Here is a 19,962-nt window from a genome sequence, read left to right as displayed (position 1 = left end):
ACTATTAAAAACAGAATCTGCAAGGGAGCCCACTAAGTTTGCACTTTGCACGTTCCATACTGACATTACAGGATATCCAGATGGCAAAGGTATGTTTTCATGCCCTTTGGAAGGGCAGCAAGGTCAAGACCAATCTGTTCTTGGGGAAATGGTCCAAAGACTCTCTTCTTTGGTTTGTTACATATTCCTTAGTGGATGAGACTTTCTTTACCAAACCTGATGGGATGAGTAGATATGATTCATCAGATAGGGTCCCTCAAATAACCTGGCCCCATGCCAAGTTTATCTAGTTTTAGAAAAGCTGAAGCAGTTTACAAAGGAGGAGTGAGTCAGACTTTTCACTTATAGAAAGCATTTAGTTGCAGTTATTGCTATAAAAGATAGCGTATCCAGGGGCATTATCTAAGGGGCACATCACATGTTTGATGATGTTATGAAATAATAACAATATTTCAGTGTGGTCAGACTCCTTTTCTATATTGGCAAGACAGGAAGTTCTAATAACATTGAGTAGCAAAATATGCAAGAATTAAGAAGATCCAAAAGATGGTAGACAATTTTTCCCCAGGAATTACATTCTGTTCATTTTTCAAATCTGCTATTTGGAAGGGAGGAGGTGTAACAACTACTTAAGAACCAGATATATGTTTATCTGTGCTTCTTAAACTCCATTACAAGGTTCTTTTACATATATATAATTTTAACTATATGAAAATCAACATGCTGTAGAGCAGTGATGGCTCACCTTTTTTGGATCGTGTTGCAAAAGCAAGGGGAGCACAGCGGGGTTGTGCATGGGCATACCCACACCCATACTATGCTCATGACCCCAACATGCATGCACAACCCCAGCGTGCATGAGCGCACGACCAGCACTCCCCCCACTTTGGGTGAGCTTTTTTCACCCTCCCCAGGCTCCAGAGGCTTTTCTAGGAGCTTGGGGAGGGAAACAAAAGCCTCCCTCCCCCCGGAAGCTTCAGGAGCTTCCCTGAAGCCTCTGGAAGGCCAAAAAGCAGCTGTAGAAGCAACCTGGAAGTTCGGGAACAGTGACTTCCAGTTTGTCCTTAGGGCCATTTTTCACCCTCCAGAGGGCGAAAAACAGCCCTATGAACAAACCAGAAGTCACTTCCGAGTTGCCTGTAGGGCCTTTTCTCCCCCTCAGGAGGCTTCCCTGAAGCCTCCAGAGGGTGAAAAATGGCCCTATGGGCAAACTGGAGTCCATTCCCGAACCTCCGGTTGATGCACCAGGGAAGCCTCTGGAGGGTAAAAAACGACTGAAAAAGAAGGCCAAAGTCAGCTGGCCAGCATGCACATGCGCACTGAACCTAACGGCAACACCTGGGGTGCCCTATCAAATGGCTCTGCATGCCACCTGTGGCACGCGTGCCACCGGTTCACCATCACGGCTATAGAGAGAAATAATATTTTCATGCAGTTATTGAAATAATCTATGCAGAATACAATTACTGAGCAGTAAAGCTGCAAATGAAATGTGGTCTGTCTTTAGTTTTGAAAAATTCAAAGATAAAGCTGTCTTTGTTTTCAGGAGCTATGAGAACAGCAGTAAAAAGTTAACCAACTTTTAAAAATAGAAAACGTATAAGTATAGCAGTATGATTACAGTTATGAAAGTTAACTCATAAAAACAATTTGCAGAATGATTCTAATATAATTAATGTTTAATTCAGAACAAAGCACTTTTTGATAGCTGTACTTAATACTGCAGTCTGAAGTGATTTATCACTTTTGAAGGGGTTCTGCTATGATTACATGTTTTTATTTATTAAAAAAGCAAATTTCATGTATAAAGTTGGAATCAATAGTAGTTGATCTTAAAATTCATTAATTTGATGCCTTGTTTTAACTCCAATCTCCTTTTAATGACTATCAGTATGTACATAAATACCACCAATCAGCTTTATTCAAATACTATTCAGCAACAAATATACTAAAATTTGAATTCATTGGCATATTGTAAAAACACTGAATATGCTTAGATGTGATTAACCTCACTGAATAATAAGTTAGTCAGTTTTGTAAGTAACAAAACTTTTAAAGAGTTAAGAGTTATGAACCATTTGTTCATTGTTCCTAAACGTCTATTAAATCATAAAAGTATATCATTGCAATGATATACTGCATAACATCATACAAATGATGAATACCACCACAATTAAGTCTGTGCGTGTATGTTTTAAATTTATTACCTTCTTATTTTGAATATAATGAACATTGTTTTTGAGGGATATCTGGATGGAAATCTTGTTTCTTCTTTGTTACATTCAAAGTTCATGAAATCAGGCTTGCTAAATTTAAATTTCACAATCTAGTATTGGAATAATCTAGCTAAATTAATCTGAACAGTTTAAGTGCAGATTTGAAAATTTCTACTCCATAAGAAAGCTTAAAAGGCTTATTTTTAGGTGAGTTTGATTTTACAGTATCTAAACTAGTCCTACTATCATTAAGAGAGTTAAATAAATCCTTAGCTTTCCTACTAACCTCAAGGGACAAAATGCTTAATTTGTGGGATGGGGTTGGATAGAAGAATGTTACTAAAACCCTAGCATTTATATTTAATTGCACTCAGGCACAAAATGTAACTTTACATTTATTTTGATCAATTGCTTATACTTCTTTTAATATTGATTTTCCCCCTCTATCTCTTCTAGATATAATTATTCCTGAGAATGGGGAGCCTATAAGTTCTAAAGACATTAAGTGCTGTATTAAGCAAATCCAGGAATTGATAATTTCAAGGTTAAACCAAGCAGTAGCTAATAAACTGATAAGTTCTGTGGACTACTTGCGAGAGAGTTTTGTAGGCACTCTGGAAAGATGCCTGAAGAGTCTGGAAAAATCTCAGCAGGATGTTTCAGTACATATTACAAGCAATTATTTAAAACAGGTAAAGTAATACAAAGTACTGAGATCATTTTACAGAATTGTTTCTAGGATATTAGCTGATTGAGAGGCAGTGTGATGCAAAAACAATTTGATTTGGATTGGGGAAACTTGGGTTGAACTACAACACTTTGGGTATGACTGTGGATATCCCAATATCCCAATATCTGCCTTACAAGTTTGTTGGGAGAGTGTTGAAAAAAAAGAGCCTCTTTGATCACATAGAGAAAATGTGGAACATAGTAAACAAGGAGTGTGTACACACAAAGAAAATTGGAGTTTTTCTCCTAATAACCACTGGGAGGCTTCATCCTGTTTTTGCTGAGAAAATGCTATTGGAACATTATGCTGTGGAAAATGAATAAATGGCAGAAGGATGGCAAAGGGATTAGTTGTTCCTTCAAGGGAAAAGGGGACTATTGTGGAACTGCCTTGATTATTCATATGTGGCATCTGTTTGCCATAGAAAGTGTCTTTGTAGCTGAGTGTAATATAGTAAGCAGTAAGATAATAGGATCCTCACTCTGCAGATAACCTCCATAGATAAGAGATTTCCCAGTACAGATACTTGACTTCACCATCTGGAATGGAATGACAGTGATTGAGCAGGAATGAAGTCCTACATGTATTTACTTAGAAGTATCAACCACTGAAATAAACAAAACTTAATATATAGTAAGCATGCACAGGTTTCCTTGTGCTTGAAGCCCAGCACAAAGGCTGTATCAATTTATTATCTCTTTGTTAAAAAAAAAAGGGGGGGGACTCCATATTCTAAGTATTTTTTCCTCAATTTTCACCCCATTGTATACAAATCATTCTATCAGCATAACAGCATATATTATGCTTATGTAAGTATGCATAGACACATAACAGTAAGTCTATGCATACTTACCTGGGAATATGAGCCACTAGACTTAATGGAATCTAATGCTGAGTAAGTATTTATAGATGATGCTTACCAAATCCAGATTTCTTCAGACTTTCTCTGTGTGAACATTTGTGTATGAAAGAATTATGCATGTGTGTGTAGATTGTGACCAATTAATTTTACATATGGGTGCATCATATTTAATGAGCAATTAGTTAATATTGAGTAAAATCAATCTTATTGGTTTTTTAAAAGTGGCCTCTTGCCATTGTATTTGTATGCATGCTGTGTTTGCAGCATAATACAGTTGGGTGAGCAGTTAATCTGCAGAATTGATTTCAATTGGAGGTGGCAATTCTAATTGACGTATTAAGGAAGTTGGGCAATGTACAAGATTATGTATGTATATTGTTTTGAACTACATGTCCTCTGGGTTGCCTTAAATTCAGGCTGTTCTGCCCCTTGGGTAAATTGGGAATGGACTGAATTCATATACAGACTAAAACAGTTTGCTTTTTGGCATAAAGAGTCGATTTATTGCAATTTATTTATGAATCTCTTCCCAAGGTATTCAGTTCTTTAAAAATAGTGGAAATTATTTCAATTTGCAGGTAAATAATTGTTTTCTGTTTGCAGATATTGAATGCAGCCTACCATGTAGAAGTTACTTTTCACTCTGGTTCAACAGTATCACGGATGCTGTGGGAACAGATCAAGCAGGTATTAAATATTTTAATAGCATTGATTCATTCTAATGAAATTTATCTTAAGTACATTGTCTTTTATTAATTCATATCACCATCTGCATAGTTGGAAAATAGCTACTTCTATTATGCATTAAGATTCAGAGGCATCTTATGTTGGAATAAAAGGCAATTGATTTTAAAAATGCAGAGATAAAATATGGCAAGTGTGTTGGATATAACACCATATAACAACAACAATAACATTTATCTAGTCTCATCCATTATCCTAATTTATTTATGCTTCCCAGATCCAAAGTTAATGTTGGCTAAGATGAAAGCAGCACTTTAATACTTGAGTTCTAACAATGATATATGTATTTTTTCTTCTTTAGATAATACAACGGATCTCTTGGGTGAGCCCACCTGCTATCACCAGGGAGTGGAAAAGGGAGATAGCTCAGGATGCCATTGAGAGTCTTAGTGCATCCAGATTGGCAAAGAGCATCTGCAGCCAGTTCCGAACAAGGCTAAATAGCTCTCATGAAGCTTTTGCTGCTTCTTTGCGACAGGTCAGTTTGATGTAAAAGGAACCGCAAAGAACATAAATTAGCAAATTTAATCTCAAATTTTCAAATAATATGAGTATCTATTGCTTATCTCTTTACTCTTTGGTAATGGAAATAACATTTGGATACCATTTTATCTCTCATTGTCCTTTTAACAATTGGAGATACAGCTATAAAAACACATGTGCTAATTCTATTGAACTGGAGGACTGCATTGTGTTACAGCTATTCTAACCATTAAAATGGGTGAAATGGAAGTGATGATACCGTAGTGATCATATTCCAACTCTTAAATATTACTGAGGAATAAACATTGTTGCATTTGATATTATGGATTGAATCTGGAGCTACATTAAAAGAGTAGATAAACTAGCTACAACTGTTAGACATGGGCAGAAGCTAGAAATCAAACTGAAAACAGCAGATGCTGCTGATTTCCTACTCAAGGGATAAGTATAGATAGTCCTCAAGTTACAAACATTCTTTCAGTGACTGAAGTTACAGCGGCACTGAAGAAAAAGTTTTTTGATTGGTCCTATTTAATTTTTTAAAATGGAAGAAAGTAGAATATTGTGTCAGTAATCTATCTGGATATTATCCAAAGGATGGCACAGATCTACTTATATTTTATCAATTTTGTATTAGCTAGAGGCTGGCCATTCAGGTAGGCTTGAAAAAACAGAAGATCTTTGGTTGAAGGTGCGGAAAGACCATGCCCCTCGCCTTGCCCGTCTGTCACTGGAAAGCAGGTCCTTGCAAGATGTTTTGTTACATGGTGAGCATTGCCACGTCTCTTTTCTTATTTATTAATTAATGCCTTGGCTTCATTTTCTCCTGCAATATTTTCAATTTTACAAGTAGATGGTGCTTCAATTATATTATGTACGCATTGTGACTAATATGATTGGAAAAGTTATAGGTCATCATAATTTAGAAGGCTAATGTTTTAATTCTAACTCTAGACAATAATAGCAATAGCACTTAGACTTATATACAGCTTCACAATGCTTTACAGCCCTTCTAAGCGATTTGCAGAGTCAGCATATTGCTCCCAACAATCTGAGTCCTCATGTTATTGACCTCTGAAGGATGGAAGGCTGAGTCAACCTTGAGCCAGTCAGAGTCGATTTGCCGAATAGCAGGCAGCTGGCTGTCAGCAGAAGTAGCCTGCAGTACTGCATTCTAATCACTGCAGCACCACGGCTCACGATAATAGCATTCATGCAATTAGTATAGTTTAAATAAACCATATCCCAAATTGTGATCTAAGGTGAGCCCACGGTTTGCATAGTTGCTTTAATCTATGTTTGCCAGTAGTAGCTATTTGTGTTGAGCAACTAAGTCCCTTAATAAAGAGCCTGCCCATCATGATTATAACTTGTGATGGTTGTAAAATGGGTCAGTCATATGAAAGACCCAATTTTACCATCTTTTTTGGGAAGGGCAGTCATTAAGTGAACCAATGGATCACTATGGTCATGGGTTTGCCAAAAACTAGAAGGAAATACAGTTGTAAAATGTGGTTACATGATTGTAGGACTCTGCAAATAGCCATAAATGCAGCCTGGTTGATGAGTGCCTGAAGTGTGATCATGGGACCGCATGGGACCCTGAACAGAATTTTGAATGCAGGTTGTACATATTCCTCAGGTAGTTCCATCAGTACTTCAAATGGTGGCTAAGCGACCATTCGTAAGTTGAGGACAGTATACAGCATTCAGATGAGCTATACAATTGGAGTCAAAGACAGAGTCAAAACTTCATATAACTCGGTAGACATAGTATGAAGCAACATTAACAGAACAAAATTCTTTAATGTTTGAAAAGATTGAAGAAAAATAAATCAACTGTGTGATTAGGTGGAAGTTGCAGGTAGAATAAGTTATGTACCTGTAGCTTATTCCTATGACAACAATTTCCCCCAAATCAAGTGACCAGAGAATAAGGTTTTAGAACAAGCAGCAAATAAAATGCTTAGTTTCTAATATAGAGTGTTTATTAATGAAACTTTAACTCTTAGGTTTCTTTCTACAGGATTAGGGAGATTGTGCTTTTTCTGCAGTCTACTGTTTCATCTGAAAATAAATTCTGGAAAGGTACTGGCAGAAATCAGAAACATCACTTAACCCCTCTTCCTTTAGTAGGCTGCATTGTGCAACACAAAAGATCCCTTTAGTTTGTAAAAGGAGAACTCTAGACTTAATACTAGTACTTTACTGTCCTAAGACCTGAAAATAATAGTGAAGGCAAGAAAAAGAGCTGAAATATTGTACATATAGCTTGATATAGTTTTACTAAGTTACAGAGCAGCTACTTAAAATGTAATAAATCTAAAAATACAGCCTGACTTGATAAAACAGGAGATACATTTAAAATTCAAAGCAAATAATATGGCAACTGCCAGGAAGCAGATATCTTTTACATTATATCAATATAATATTTAACTAAATCTGATTCAGTATGGTATTATAAATTGCATACATTATACAATGAAGAAATTCATTGTATTATTGAACTTATACAATTAATTAGTATCATAGTCATGGGATTAAAGTTAATAGAGTTAATAAAACTTGAAAAATACATACTATCAAAAAGGACCATGGAAAATGCTTTACTCTGATAAAGTTAATATTTGTTTCAGGCAAACCAAAACTAGGACGTGAATTGGGCCGAGGGCAATATGGAGTGGTGTACCTATGTAATGCCTGGGGGGGACACTTCCCATGTGCGCTCAAATCTGTCGTTCCACCAGATGAAAAGCATTGGAATGATCTTGCACTAGAATTTCACTATATGAGGTGGGTGCAATTACATTTTGTTGTTAATGAACAGGAAGCCTGCCAAATTACAGATAGTCCTTGAGATACGAAAAGTAACAATGGATATTTGAAGTTATGACAGACCCACTACATACACCCTAGTTTTGAAATTATGGCCACTGCAGTGCTCTGGACTAACTCGCCCTTAACATTGATCGCAGGTACGCTCCAGGAACTCCCTGCCTCTCTCCTCCCCATCCCAACTGTACAGACTGTGTGCGTTAAGGCAGCAAAACAGAGCAGTTTATGCATTGGCTGCATAGCATGATTCTGAAAGTGGCAGTGATATCAGAATGCCCCAGAGGTTTCCAAAAAGCAGAATACATTAGCAAAGGTCATTTTGTCCCTCCACTTCATGATTCAGGAGATGACCACTATATTTTCAGCAGCTGAATTACACTTTGATAGCTGTAAATATTGTTGCTGCTTCCAGAATCATGCCACAATTCTACGTGGCTGCACAATGAAGCAATCCGTTCCAGTCTCTGAAAGGCCTCTGAGCTCTTCAAAAGGTTAGTGATGAGGAAAGTGTTTGTCCTGGAAAGGTAGGAATTAGGCCTAAGGCCTGTGGGATCATAGAGGGAGTGAGAAAAGTCCTGTGGGGACCCAATGGGTGAGAAGTGGAGCACAGGTGTTTCAGGAGGATGGGGGAGACTTTGGGAGTCCTGGGGTGGGTGGACCTTGGCTTGCACTAGGCCTACAAACACCTCCCTCACCTACCTTACGCTCCATATAATGACCTGATTGTTCATTTAATGGCCACATCAAGAAGAGCAGGGAGTGAGGGTCAGTAGGTGAGCCCATTTTATTTAACCTCTGTCGTGACTAATGAACAAGACCCATTATGGTCTCATCTCAAGGACTATTTATATCAAATCAATAGAACATGGCAAAAAGAGGCATCACACCTTTTAGCAGATTTGCTGTAGTTTGCATATTTATATAGTTAGAATATTTACCTGTAATCTTTTTATCTTAACACTGATTAAAAACAATATTTTAAACTAATTGCATATTTCCAGAAGTATAGGTTAAAATATAATAATTTTGAAATTTTCTAGATTAGAAAAACTGCTTTGCTTCTTTTGATAGTAATTGTCTTTTCCTAAGAAACCGAATAGGCAGAATGACCACTTGGGTCTTACTTTTGACACACCATCTAGGTCACTGCCAAAGCATGAGCGGTTGGTAGACCTTCATGGATCCGTGATAGATTACAGTTATGGAGGAGGTTCCAGCATTGCTGTTCTACTGATAATGGAACAGTTACACAGAGACCTCTATACTGGATTAAAGGTAAGGAGAAACCTTTTTAAAAAACAGGAAAAACTATTTTAAAGAAAATGAAATGCCTATGTGACTAGTGGCCCTGTGTGGTAGCTCTTTGTAACCATTTCCACTTTCCACTCAAGTGTGATTCTGATGGTATGATTTGGTTTAATTTAGATTAGATTACATCACATTAGGTTAGTATCTCTGTGTTTCCTGCTTATGTCCAGCCAATAAGAAAATGGGCATTTAATAATGCTATTTAGGTCTCATGTGAGGAGTGACAAAGCAGTATTTTTATTTGCTAGTTTCTATATTTCCCCACCACATTTTGCTAAATAGATATTATTATTATATTGAGAAACGGTACACAGAGGGAAAAAAATGACTTTCTTTATCGCTGGAACTTTCTGCTAAGCGCAAGGAGGAGACCGTAATTTTCCCCACACTATTGTCTCAGGGATTCCAAAAGAACAATTAATTCTAACTTATTCAGTTGCCATGCTCAATATTCAGTTGCTTCAGATGGCGTTGAGAATGCCGAGTTCTCATTGGGCTGCCTTGGAAACATTTTCCTTCCTCCTTTTATTACAAATATAGACTTCCATGTGTATGTGTGGGGGTGGGTGTATTCCAGTAAATATTCTCATATTCAGCCTAGCAGAATGAAATAGAATTGAACAAGCAGAACTATGCCGTGACCTTTTCAACTAATCTTCTAAGAGGAACCATTTCTCCAAGAAACTTTTTCCTGAGAAAATATCTCGACATATACAAGACTCACTTCTTAATACTTGGAACTACTAATCACATTAAAAGATTGATAAAAGGAAGTTTTCTTTTGTCTTAGGCTGGTTTGACACTGGAGACAAGATTACAGATTGCACTGGATGTAGTTGAAGGGATCCGTTTTCTTCATAGCCAGGGGCTTGTTCATAGAGACATCAAACTTAAAAATGTACTGGTAAGAGATAGCTTTGTGGCTGTAATTTTATATCATTTGCTCAAGTGAAATTAAACATCAATAGGTAAAATAAGAGCTTTATTTAAGTCATTCTCTAAAAAGATGCCTCTGCTTTTACAAATACACAAACAGAAATGATTGTGATTGTAAAATGCAGGAAGGTCATCTTGTTCTGCTGAAGCAAAAAACATAAGTTTTCTATATATAGAAAATTAAAGAACAAGAGAGGTAATTTCCTAACACTTTTGACCTTCATGCTAAACAGAAAATATCTGGTTTTCAAATGATTAAAACAACTAATACAATATTTATTAATTGAATATAATATGAAAATGATTAACGTTTAAAATCTGGTGGAAGAAATGAGCTTTTAAAGATTTTATAAAAGCTGAGAGAGTGAGAGCTAAATATAATTTCTAAGGAAATGCATTCCATAATGAGAATACTCTCTACTCTTTTCCGATAAGAGCACCCTGTGATGGTGGACCTTTCCTATAGATCTTAATTCCTAGACAAAGTCATAACTGAAGATATAACATTTAGATAGATGATAGATAGATAGATAGATAGATAGATAGATAGATAGATAGATAGATAGATGATAGATAGATAGATACCCTACCCTATTTTTTTAAAGGTTAATACTAACATTTTGTGACCAATAAGCAGGTGGTAACCTTTTCAGATTTGCGATATCTGTATTTTGCACTGGGTAATTACAATTACAATTTGTAATATAATTATTAAGAGAAACTATGAACAACATGTTGCAATAACCAATACTTGATATAACTAAGTAATGAATAAACTATCACTATATCCTGTTTCCTCAGGAAGAGTAACAGCCCACAATCACTTTCATGTAAAATAAAAACAATTGTATCAAATTTACCTGATGCTTTTATTTATTAATGTATTATTTTCTCCCAAGTAAGATCCATAGAGCTCCTTCATTCATTTCCCCCCCCCCCCCCCAAATAACACTCTTTGGTAGATTGAGTACAGAGACAGTGACTAGGCTATCGTCAACCAATAAATTTCAATGGTTGAATATATATTTTAATGTTGCTATACATGGATCTCCAATATCTAAATCAATTTATCTTTTTGGTTGTACTAGTAGTAAAATTGAATGCATTTGATATGATACTTTTTTATTTCATAAGAAAATTCTGTCTAATCAATGGTTAAGATTACAACTGTATATCACCTTGTGTTGAATTTTCTTTGAATAACTTAATGAAGTATGAGACTCTATGTAGTTAATAAAAGCAGAAGCTCCAGTATCAAATGTGATCTGATCTAGATTAGATTATAATAGGAACAACAATGATGGCTACTTTAAAAAAATATCCTAGCTAATTATTTCTACGACAATGTATCCAATGCCACTGGACAAAGTATCAGACTTCGTTAACGTTGTTCAGCAAAGACACTTTTGAAAATAGGGATTGTTTATAGCTGCTTAATAAAGAGATTTGATAACAGGATGTTTTTGATAATCATTGCATTGTGTGTTGTGCAGTCATTGTATGTTACATTTTATATTCTTTATAGCTTGATAAAAACAATAGAGCTAAAATCACTGACCTGGGATTTTGTAAACCTGAAGCAATGATGTCTGGAAGTATTGTTGGGACACCTATACATATGGCTCCTGAACTCTTCACAGGTGAATTTACCTTGAAAATCTTATTGATTGTTAGCCATAAAGTCAAATCTCAGTAAAATAGTCTGCATCTAAGAAAACCAGAAAAAGTACTGTTTCTTTCAGGAAAGTTCATGTGTTTATGATAAGGAGAAGTCAAACAATTTAACTTTGTGTTTCATAGATCTCAGTCTTGCAAAACTTTTAAAAAAGGAATTAATTTCAAGAACAACAAAATTTCATAATTTGGGGCCATTAGAGAGATTCTTTCCTTTGCTCTCTAAAACTACTAAATGAATGAAATAATTGGGTGTACAGATGAAGTCAACCCAATCATGGATGCTATCTCCACCAAGATGGAGTAATCCCTGGTACAATTATGAAAGAGTTTAATGTTAGCAATGCATCAGAATGTGAAAATATAATCCCTGAATAGTATTGTTAATCTAATTTTCATTGTGTTCCGACTGTTTATGAATACTGTGGGTATAAGGAGTTGGGGGGAGGGCAAGTTAAAAGCTCTTAACCCAAATGCAGTTCTCCCAGGGAAAACACTGACTCAGTTAACCAGCATCAAAGTAGGCAACTATCTCATTATAAAAACACTTTCTTAGGAAAACTACACTGCTTAGTCATTTAGGAAGCTAAGGAATGCAGAATACTAGGAAAGCAAAGTAATTCCTTAGAAATAAACTATGTTCACAACATACTTTTTTTGGTAGTTTTAGGCTACTTACTACCCACCTCCATCTTTGTAGTCTTCTCCCATTACCTCATAGTTATAACCTAATAGTCTTTCTCACTTTACTGGGCACATGATTGGTTATATTCAATGAAATACCTGGTTGCCAAATCCAATTCCATATAAATTCTAATTTGTAAAAGTCTATAAATATGGTCTGTAGCTCCATCTCTCTTTAGGCTTGTCTTTACTTCCAGCACTATAATAAACCAATTTGAACTTCAGTGTAACATTTCCTGGTTTCTGGTTCAACTGAACTTTTTTGGAGGAAATGTTTCCTACTTTATAGCCAGAATATTATAAGATTTATATCTCTGAATATAGTATGTAGATTCTCAGTATACAAATCCATGAAATCACATGATTAATACAGTTAGTGCTTCATGATCTAAAAAAGAGCATTTCTGATTGGTTGATTATTACTTGATCCAAGAGAGCAATATAAAAATATTTAAATATGTGTGTGGGCCAAGTTGTCACATTTGTGATACAATGGTTTGTGTTAGCTTCCATTCTTTGTGCTGCTTTTGCCCTACTAGAGTATCTAGTAGTGGAGGATTAATACATGTAAGTAGATTTCAACCAATATTTCTTGTTCATATTTTGTAGGGAAATATGATAACTCTGTGGATGTGTACGCATTCGGCATCCTATTCTGGTACATCTGTTCAGGACATGTGAAATTACCAGAGGCTTTCGAGAGATGTGCAAGCAAGGATCATCTTTGGAACAATGTACGAAGAGGTAGGCATAGTTGCAACACAAATAGATTATATCAAATTGTGAAATGATGGTGAATACACAGAATTTCCTAAAGTGGCAGTCTGCTGACCAGATTTGACCCTCATAGTGTTTCAGAATGTGAATGAAGTCCACAGAAAAAGATTAGTGGGTAAGTATTTTTAAGTATGGAGATCTCTTTCCTTACATCAACTTATACAACTTATGTTATCTTAATAGAAGCCTATTTTAACAAACACAAAGAATGGAACAGAAGGCTCCATAGCACTCAATATGATAGCAACTTTCAATATGTTATATAATATTGTATACTTCATTTTAGTGTCTTGATGTTTATAGGAACAAACCAGGTAGATTGTTTTATCATTCTTCTAGAAATTTGTACCAAGTTTGTAAATCTGTAAAATGTTTTAAACAATGCTGGAGTAATAGAATGTTCTTGCATTTCTTGATAATGCTACCTGTTGGTCTTTCAACCTTCCATCAGGACCCTAAATTTGGGAATAATTCAGACAAGCCACATAAAATTCTCTTTAGAAAATGAGGGAAATGTCATTCAAATCTCATTGTATCCTTCTGGCATCCAGTTCCTCAGGAACTTTGAATCTGAAGCATTCTGAAGTGTTGGAAAATGCCAACTAGACAGGGAAGAAGAATCAAGCAGGAAAATAACCTTGAGTTAAGATCCAGGATTAATCTCTGCCCTCTCCCTCCCACCCCAAGCTCCAGGGAACATCATTTATTTGTTTCCAAAGGAAACAAGCAGTTTGGAGAGATTCCTGTGTTACAAGCAGAATACAATAAAATAGTTAGCTTGAACCCTACACATTTGGATCTGGTCGCTTGTGCCTGACATTAGATAGGGTTTAGATTGCCATTCTTAAATACTATCCTGTATATCTGTACAATGGCCAGAGAAATTTGCTTCTGTTGCATGTTCAGGATGGCAGCTGTGTCATGTTTCTGAAGACAGAGATATAGACAGGGACACATGTACTAAATATGAACTAAATACATTAAAAGTGAATCACAGTAACATTTACTCATGTAAATGGTCCACTAATATGTACAATATAACACTGAAATAGGCTACTTAATCAGAGCATCAGCAGCTGTATGTATAAATCTATGTATACATTTCTATGCACTAGGAAAATTCTGTTTCCTTTTGCATTTTGTCTATGCAAATTGTTACTGTAATTTTAAGTAGACTACTTGTGTAAGTCTTTATTCATACATACTTGAGAATATTCATAATATTTATTTATGTTTTTCTCTTTCTCCCAATATTTATGGTTAATTACTTGTCAAACAAATCTGGGCTGCTAATAGAGGATTAAAAACATAAAAATACAAGTAAGAATCAATAAAAACTGACACCACTGGGGTAAATAGATGACATGGCTGGCACACCAATCTAATAAATAAATAAATAAACACTTCACATAGCATATACTAAAATGGGCATCTAAAATATACTGTTTCAATGCCTAAGGGAGAAAAAAAAACTAAAACCAGATAGGATCAGGGCCACCTGAATTTTGGGAGCAGGGAAATGTTATTCGTAGGGCAGTCAAATATTGTGCCATGTAGGTCTAACCACCAGCAATTTGGATTGTACCCAGAAATGCAAGTCAAAGGTGGCAGTGTCACACAGGCCAACTAAGCTATATGTTTAACAACTTGTATTGCTGCAGTTTTGCCTAACCGAAACTTCCTAGTCTTCAAGGGAAGCCCCATGTAGAGCATATAGTCATAGGCCAGGTGAGAGGTGACAGAGACATCAGTGACTGAAAGTAAGACCTCCTAATCCAGAAATAGGAAGAGTTGGTACGGAAGATGAATTTGTGCAAAGGCCCAACTAACAATGGCTGCCACTTGGTCTCTGAGCAGGAGCCACAAGAGTAAAGGACTTTGACATTCTGCATTAGTTTTCTGGGGAAGTGCAACCCAGTCCAGGATTAACAGTGGAAGCTCTCTAGAACACAGTCGCTCCCAAATCCACAGCCTCTCAGTTTTGTTATCGTTGAACCTCAGTCTTTTATTCTCCATCCAGATTTCCACAAATCCTAAATAATTTATTATCTCAAAGCCTTTTATTATAAAACTTTGGATGAAATTTATTTCTAGAAATAACAGAAGAAAACTGCTGCAATTTTTACCATTGTAATGAAAGTTGATAGGGATCAAAGAATTAACTTTGCACCTTTATTATGTTATCACATTCTTTATTCTCTTTTAGGTGTTCGCCCTGAACGTCTTCCCATTTTTGATGAGGAATGTTGGCAGTTGATGGAAGCCTGTTGGGATGGAGACTCTTCTCAGCGCCCTCTCTTGGGCATTGTCCAACCTATGTTGCAGGGAATAATGGATAGACTTTGCAAATTGTACTCTGAGCAGTTAAACAAAGGACTCGATGATTCCACTTGAAGATATTGTGAATTTGTTCAGTTATGTAAGAACCTGGGTCACCACTTTGCCACTGACAACTCAGTGGCTGTCTGGAACAAACCAGCCAAAAATTGAGGGTTCAGGTGAGATTATTGAAATCCCACCTTTATATAGTAGCCAGAGACTTCTGTTTTCAATACACACTACTAATGTAGCTTGACAGTGCTTCCTTCTTTCTTAAAAATAAATTAGGAGCCTGGGAACTTAGACCCTAGTCCGTAAGGGGTTTTACTTATCCATTCAGATGAAGGCAGAAAGTACTGTTAAGTTGGGAAGTCTGGCAGTCAATGCAACTGCATCTTAAGCTACAGTTCCTGCTAACTAGATGCATGTACATCAGCCTTTCTGAATGTTACACATATGAATGTGGATGATTGGAAGAAATAAGATGGTGTCCCTTCCAAAGGGAGGGTAGTCTTCTAATTTTTGCAGTGCAGAGAGCTGTGAACTAATTTGGACTTTTGATAATATCTGTTATTGTTTGCACAATGGGATCAAAGCTCATAATGGGGAAGTCTCACTGCAAGAATATCCCAAAGTATAAGCTCACTGTCATTTATGAACCAAATTACTTTTGGGGAAATTGACAAATAGGTGACAATGGCCTGATTTTATTATTACCATTACTTTACAAACTTTAAGACAATACTTCACCCAAAGGTTGTTGATATATTGAAATAAAAAGACAAGTAACAATTATTGTCTGTACCCAATGGACAACCAAATGTTTTTAATTGTGGCAGATTTTGCTTTTCTTTTTTCCCTTTGAATCTAAAGAAAGGCAATGACTGTTTTAAACTCTTAATGTCAACTGGCTATTTTAAAAGATTTTGTTAGCTTTGTATTTTTAAGTCATTCCTTTGAAGACTATTTAAGAGAAACCTGTCACTTTTCTATGGATGTGTCTGACCATCATTTTCTTCTTTGGGCTTTATCATTTAATATTTCCCATGTAATTTACATACTCTAACACAAACTTTGCTTTTCATTTGTTTATACACAATTTCGTTTCATAGCACAATAATTTTAAGAACGTGTAGGCTGAAATACAATGTGTCTGCCATGGATGTAGAATGGGACCAACTACCAGTGTTCCCTCAGCTGTTTGGAGAATGAGAAATACCATTTTCCTTCCCTGTGCAAACTGCATCACCTTTTTTTCTAGGAGGCACCTTCTCTTGTACAAAGCAGAAACGGGGCCTCTTAACCCTACTTATGTAGATCACTAAAAACAAAAGTAGCCCCACAGTGTTACTCATTACCAAAATAAACCTTTGTGTGTGTGCAATAAAATAAGATATCATGCTTTTAAAATGACTGCTTCTTACTTAGTTGCATTTATTGTTCTGTTGCAGTCTAAAGTTGTTTTGGCACTTCTGTCCAAAAATTGTAGTATTTGGCAAATTTACCAAAATAGGCAGCCATAGCTGTGAACATTACACAAAAGCACCTTTTCTCGAATAAGAAGTTCTAATATTGCCACAGATGTATTTTTGGACGATCATTCCAGTCACTTGACAGTATTATTTTATATCTTTTGTTTGTGCTATGGTGGCTAGTGACCTTGTTTAGAATTGGGAGCACCTTGGTCAGTATATTTTTGGAAGTATAAAAATAGTTTATGTAATATAAAATGAAGCTGTTTTTGAACACATTGTGTATAGCTTTTACCAATCAGCTACTTTTTCACTGGTTATCTTGTGCCTTTAAAAAAGAATAGTTGTCAAACCATGCTCTTTTGGAGCTGTCTTCCCCATTGACATAAAATTGGCTGTATCACTTCTCAGTATAAAACATGCTTGCACTTTTCTGCTGGGAATTTATTTTTATTTGTGCTGTTATCAGCCCGCACAAACAGATGTCATAGCGGCAAAAAACAGATGGATGTTTTTGTTCCTAAAGATGCTGCTAGTAAAATACATTAGGTTTGAATTTAAAAGATACATTCCATTTATTATAAAGTTGTGAGTTTTCCTAGTGTTATTATTACCGACTGTAGCATGAAAAATGCAGCATAAATTGTAAACACTAAATATTTTCAAAGATGAAGGCATAGGAGCAAAATGTGGTATTATCCATAATATTGCGATGGATACCAGCTGTCAAACCAAGAATCAAAGAGATTTGACAAAAGTATAACATCAGATCTCTCTAAAATCTCCCAGTTATGATTGCCTATAACTCTCTCCCTACTTCCATTAAAACTTGGTTAATTTTATCCCAATTATTCCATGCTCAGAATGATACTTTATTTATTGAACTGTACTACGCAAGGTTTACATGTTACTGCCAACTGAATAGTTAAAGCAGGTGCTCCAGAAGAATAGCTTGCTATGTATGCAGATCAAAGGAAATCCAGCTAGTTTACAAAACAGATGTAACTGCAGAAATTACACCTGGCAGGATTAAATTATTGACATTGGTGCTAGTAATTGATGTTTCATAGGTGAATATTGAAGATTTTTCATTGCTTAGATTGTCCGTTTTGATTTGGGAACTGGCCTTACAAGTTCTGGACAAACACTACATAGGAGTTACACGAGCTACATTTTAGCTTACAAAGCAAGCCTTAAATTCAGATTAAGACTGCATTGTTGTAGTGCTGAAGTCGCAGCCTTAGCTTGCTGGTGCATTGCTCCTACCAGTCACATTGCTATTTACATGGATTGTGGCAACTGACTTTTTTTTTTGTATCACCTCAAACTTCTATTGCTTATGGCTTGATTGTGCAATGCACACTGTTCTAGCTTTTCTAATTAAAAAACAAGCTCTACCATTTAACAGTTTTTATAAGCACTTCCTTTTTGTTAGTTCTTTTTTCTGTTCCTTCCTCTCCTGTTACAAGGATTTGGAAAGTCAGGAGAGATACTTGAATCATCATTTTCTTATTATTTCCAGAGTGATAGACTTAATGAGAGGAACATCAGCACTGCTTCTTTATTTAATGTGTTTTTGTGCTGAGCCCTTTTAGAGATGTATATAATGCTTTGTCTATATCCACTATCTCTTAAGTCAGATGTTATCCTTTTAAAAATATTATTATTGGTTTATTTTACTCCAGGGAGAGAAGAGCATATTTGCATATAAAACTCTCTTAGAGGCCTAAACAGCACTGCATTTCTTTACCATTTTCATTTAGGCCTGTTAAATTGATGGTCAACTATTACACTTGATCAGGAGCAGATGAAACATGAGAGAATTGTATAGTTCCACTGTAATGCCTGTAGATTTTGTACTACTTTTTATTTTATTTTTTTAAAAAACTGATGTATTATAGTGTTAAAGCAAAGATAACCAATTTACCAATTATATAGGAAAAGTGCAATAACATGGAAATTCAAGATTTAAGGACAAGTATTTTCCTTGTATTGTGTAATACTAATTACTTTTCCACTGCTGCCCCCCTCCATAACATGTGTTTTTAAACAGTGTGAGAATTGGTTAAAACTTCATTTAATGCCATAATGAAGCTGTGTTTTAATAGGTGATAGAATGCACTGAAGTGCTGTTATATAATAAAGATTTCATTAACATTTTATGTTACTGGTATGGTTTATTCTTTCAAGAAGTGTTACAAGTTTATCTGTGACATCACTAGCTGTGGTGAGGAATGAGACAAATTGCAGTAACACCGATGACTAAATTGACATTTTATTTACTTAAGCTTTGTTGCTTCCATTAATAGCATTTTTCCACTTGACTGCTGGTATTGACATATCTTGTTTCTATGGAAGTGGACAAATTCCTTGTGGCTGTAGTTTGTGGCTGTTTTATGGACCCACACTTAAGAGTTGAGGCTTCTTGGGAGGTGGCTTGTGGATGGGTCCAAGAAGTGGTTGCTATTTGCAGGAGGAAATGATTCTGCCTACTCTGAAGGACGAGGTGATGTGAACCCTTTTAAAGATACCATTGGATGAACTGTTTCAGCCATTTTTGTCTGGTCTCCAGCCTTCTTTTTTGGGGGGAAAGTGAAGATGACATTGGAGCTCAGCTGCAGAGAGTTCTGGATGAAGCTGATTAACTGGATCCTTTTAAGTCTGATTCAAGCCAAAGTCCAGTACTGAGATGACATTGGCTGTGCTTGCCAGTAACCTCTGGAAGGCTTGGGTACAACCATCCTGCCCACCTCCCCCTGGATCTCCAGGTTGTGAATGTCATTGACTCTGCTAACCTTGGTATCCTTCTGATCAGGCTTTAAGGACTGGGTTTGGGAGACACTATTTTGCAATATTCTCTTTTCTTCAGGGCCAGTTTTTTGGAATTGCAGGGAAGACAAGAGTTCATAATCTAGGTCGTAC

General features: G+C 36.0%; 1 protein-coding gene across 1 annotated transcript in view; it reads left to right on the top strand.

Annotated features, from left to right (window-relative positions):
• DSTYK (dual serine/threonine and tyrosine protein kinase) overlaps positions 1 to 19,202 on the top strand; it is a 47,532-nt gene extending 28,330 nt beyond the window's left edge. The window contains exons 4-13 of the mRNA XM_087720059.1: positions 2,673 to 2,908; positions 4,412 to 4,495; positions 4,854 to 5,030; positions 5,673 to 5,802; positions 7,672 to 7,828; positions 9,013 to 9,145; positions 9,969 to 10,082; positions 11,640 to 11,754; positions 13,082 to 13,216; positions 15,456 to 19,202. Coding sequence (XP_087576185.1) covers positions 2,673 to 2,908; positions 4,412 to 4,495; positions 4,854 to 5,030; positions 5,673 to 5,802; positions 7,672 to 7,828; positions 9,013 to 9,145; positions 9,969 to 10,082; positions 11,640 to 11,754; positions 13,082 to 13,216; positions 15,456 to 15,643 — 1,469 coding nt within the window. The 3' untranslated portion in view covers positions 15,644 to 19,202. The remainder of the gene's footprint in view (positions 1 to 2,672; positions 2,909 to 4,411; positions 4,496 to 4,853; positions 5,031 to 5,672; positions 5,803 to 7,671; positions 7,829 to 9,012; positions 9,146 to 9,968; positions 10,083 to 11,639; positions 11,755 to 13,081; positions 13,217 to 15,455) is intronic.
• Positions 19,203 to 19,962: the final 760 nt, after the last annotated feature.

This window comes from Thamnophis sirtalis, unplaced genomic scaffold, assembly GCF_051295495.1.
Source record: "Thamnophis sirtalis isolate CommonGarterSnake01/CBP01778 unplaced genomic scaffold, rThaSir2_p1.2 scaffold_7, whole genome shotgun sequence".
NCBI classification, from domain to species: Eukaryota; Metazoa; Chordata; class Lepidosauria; order Squamata; family Natricidae; genus Thamnophis; species Thamnophis sirtalis.
Note: the sequence above shows the minus strand (reverse complement) of the source record. Positions and strands in the feature narration are given on the sequence as shown.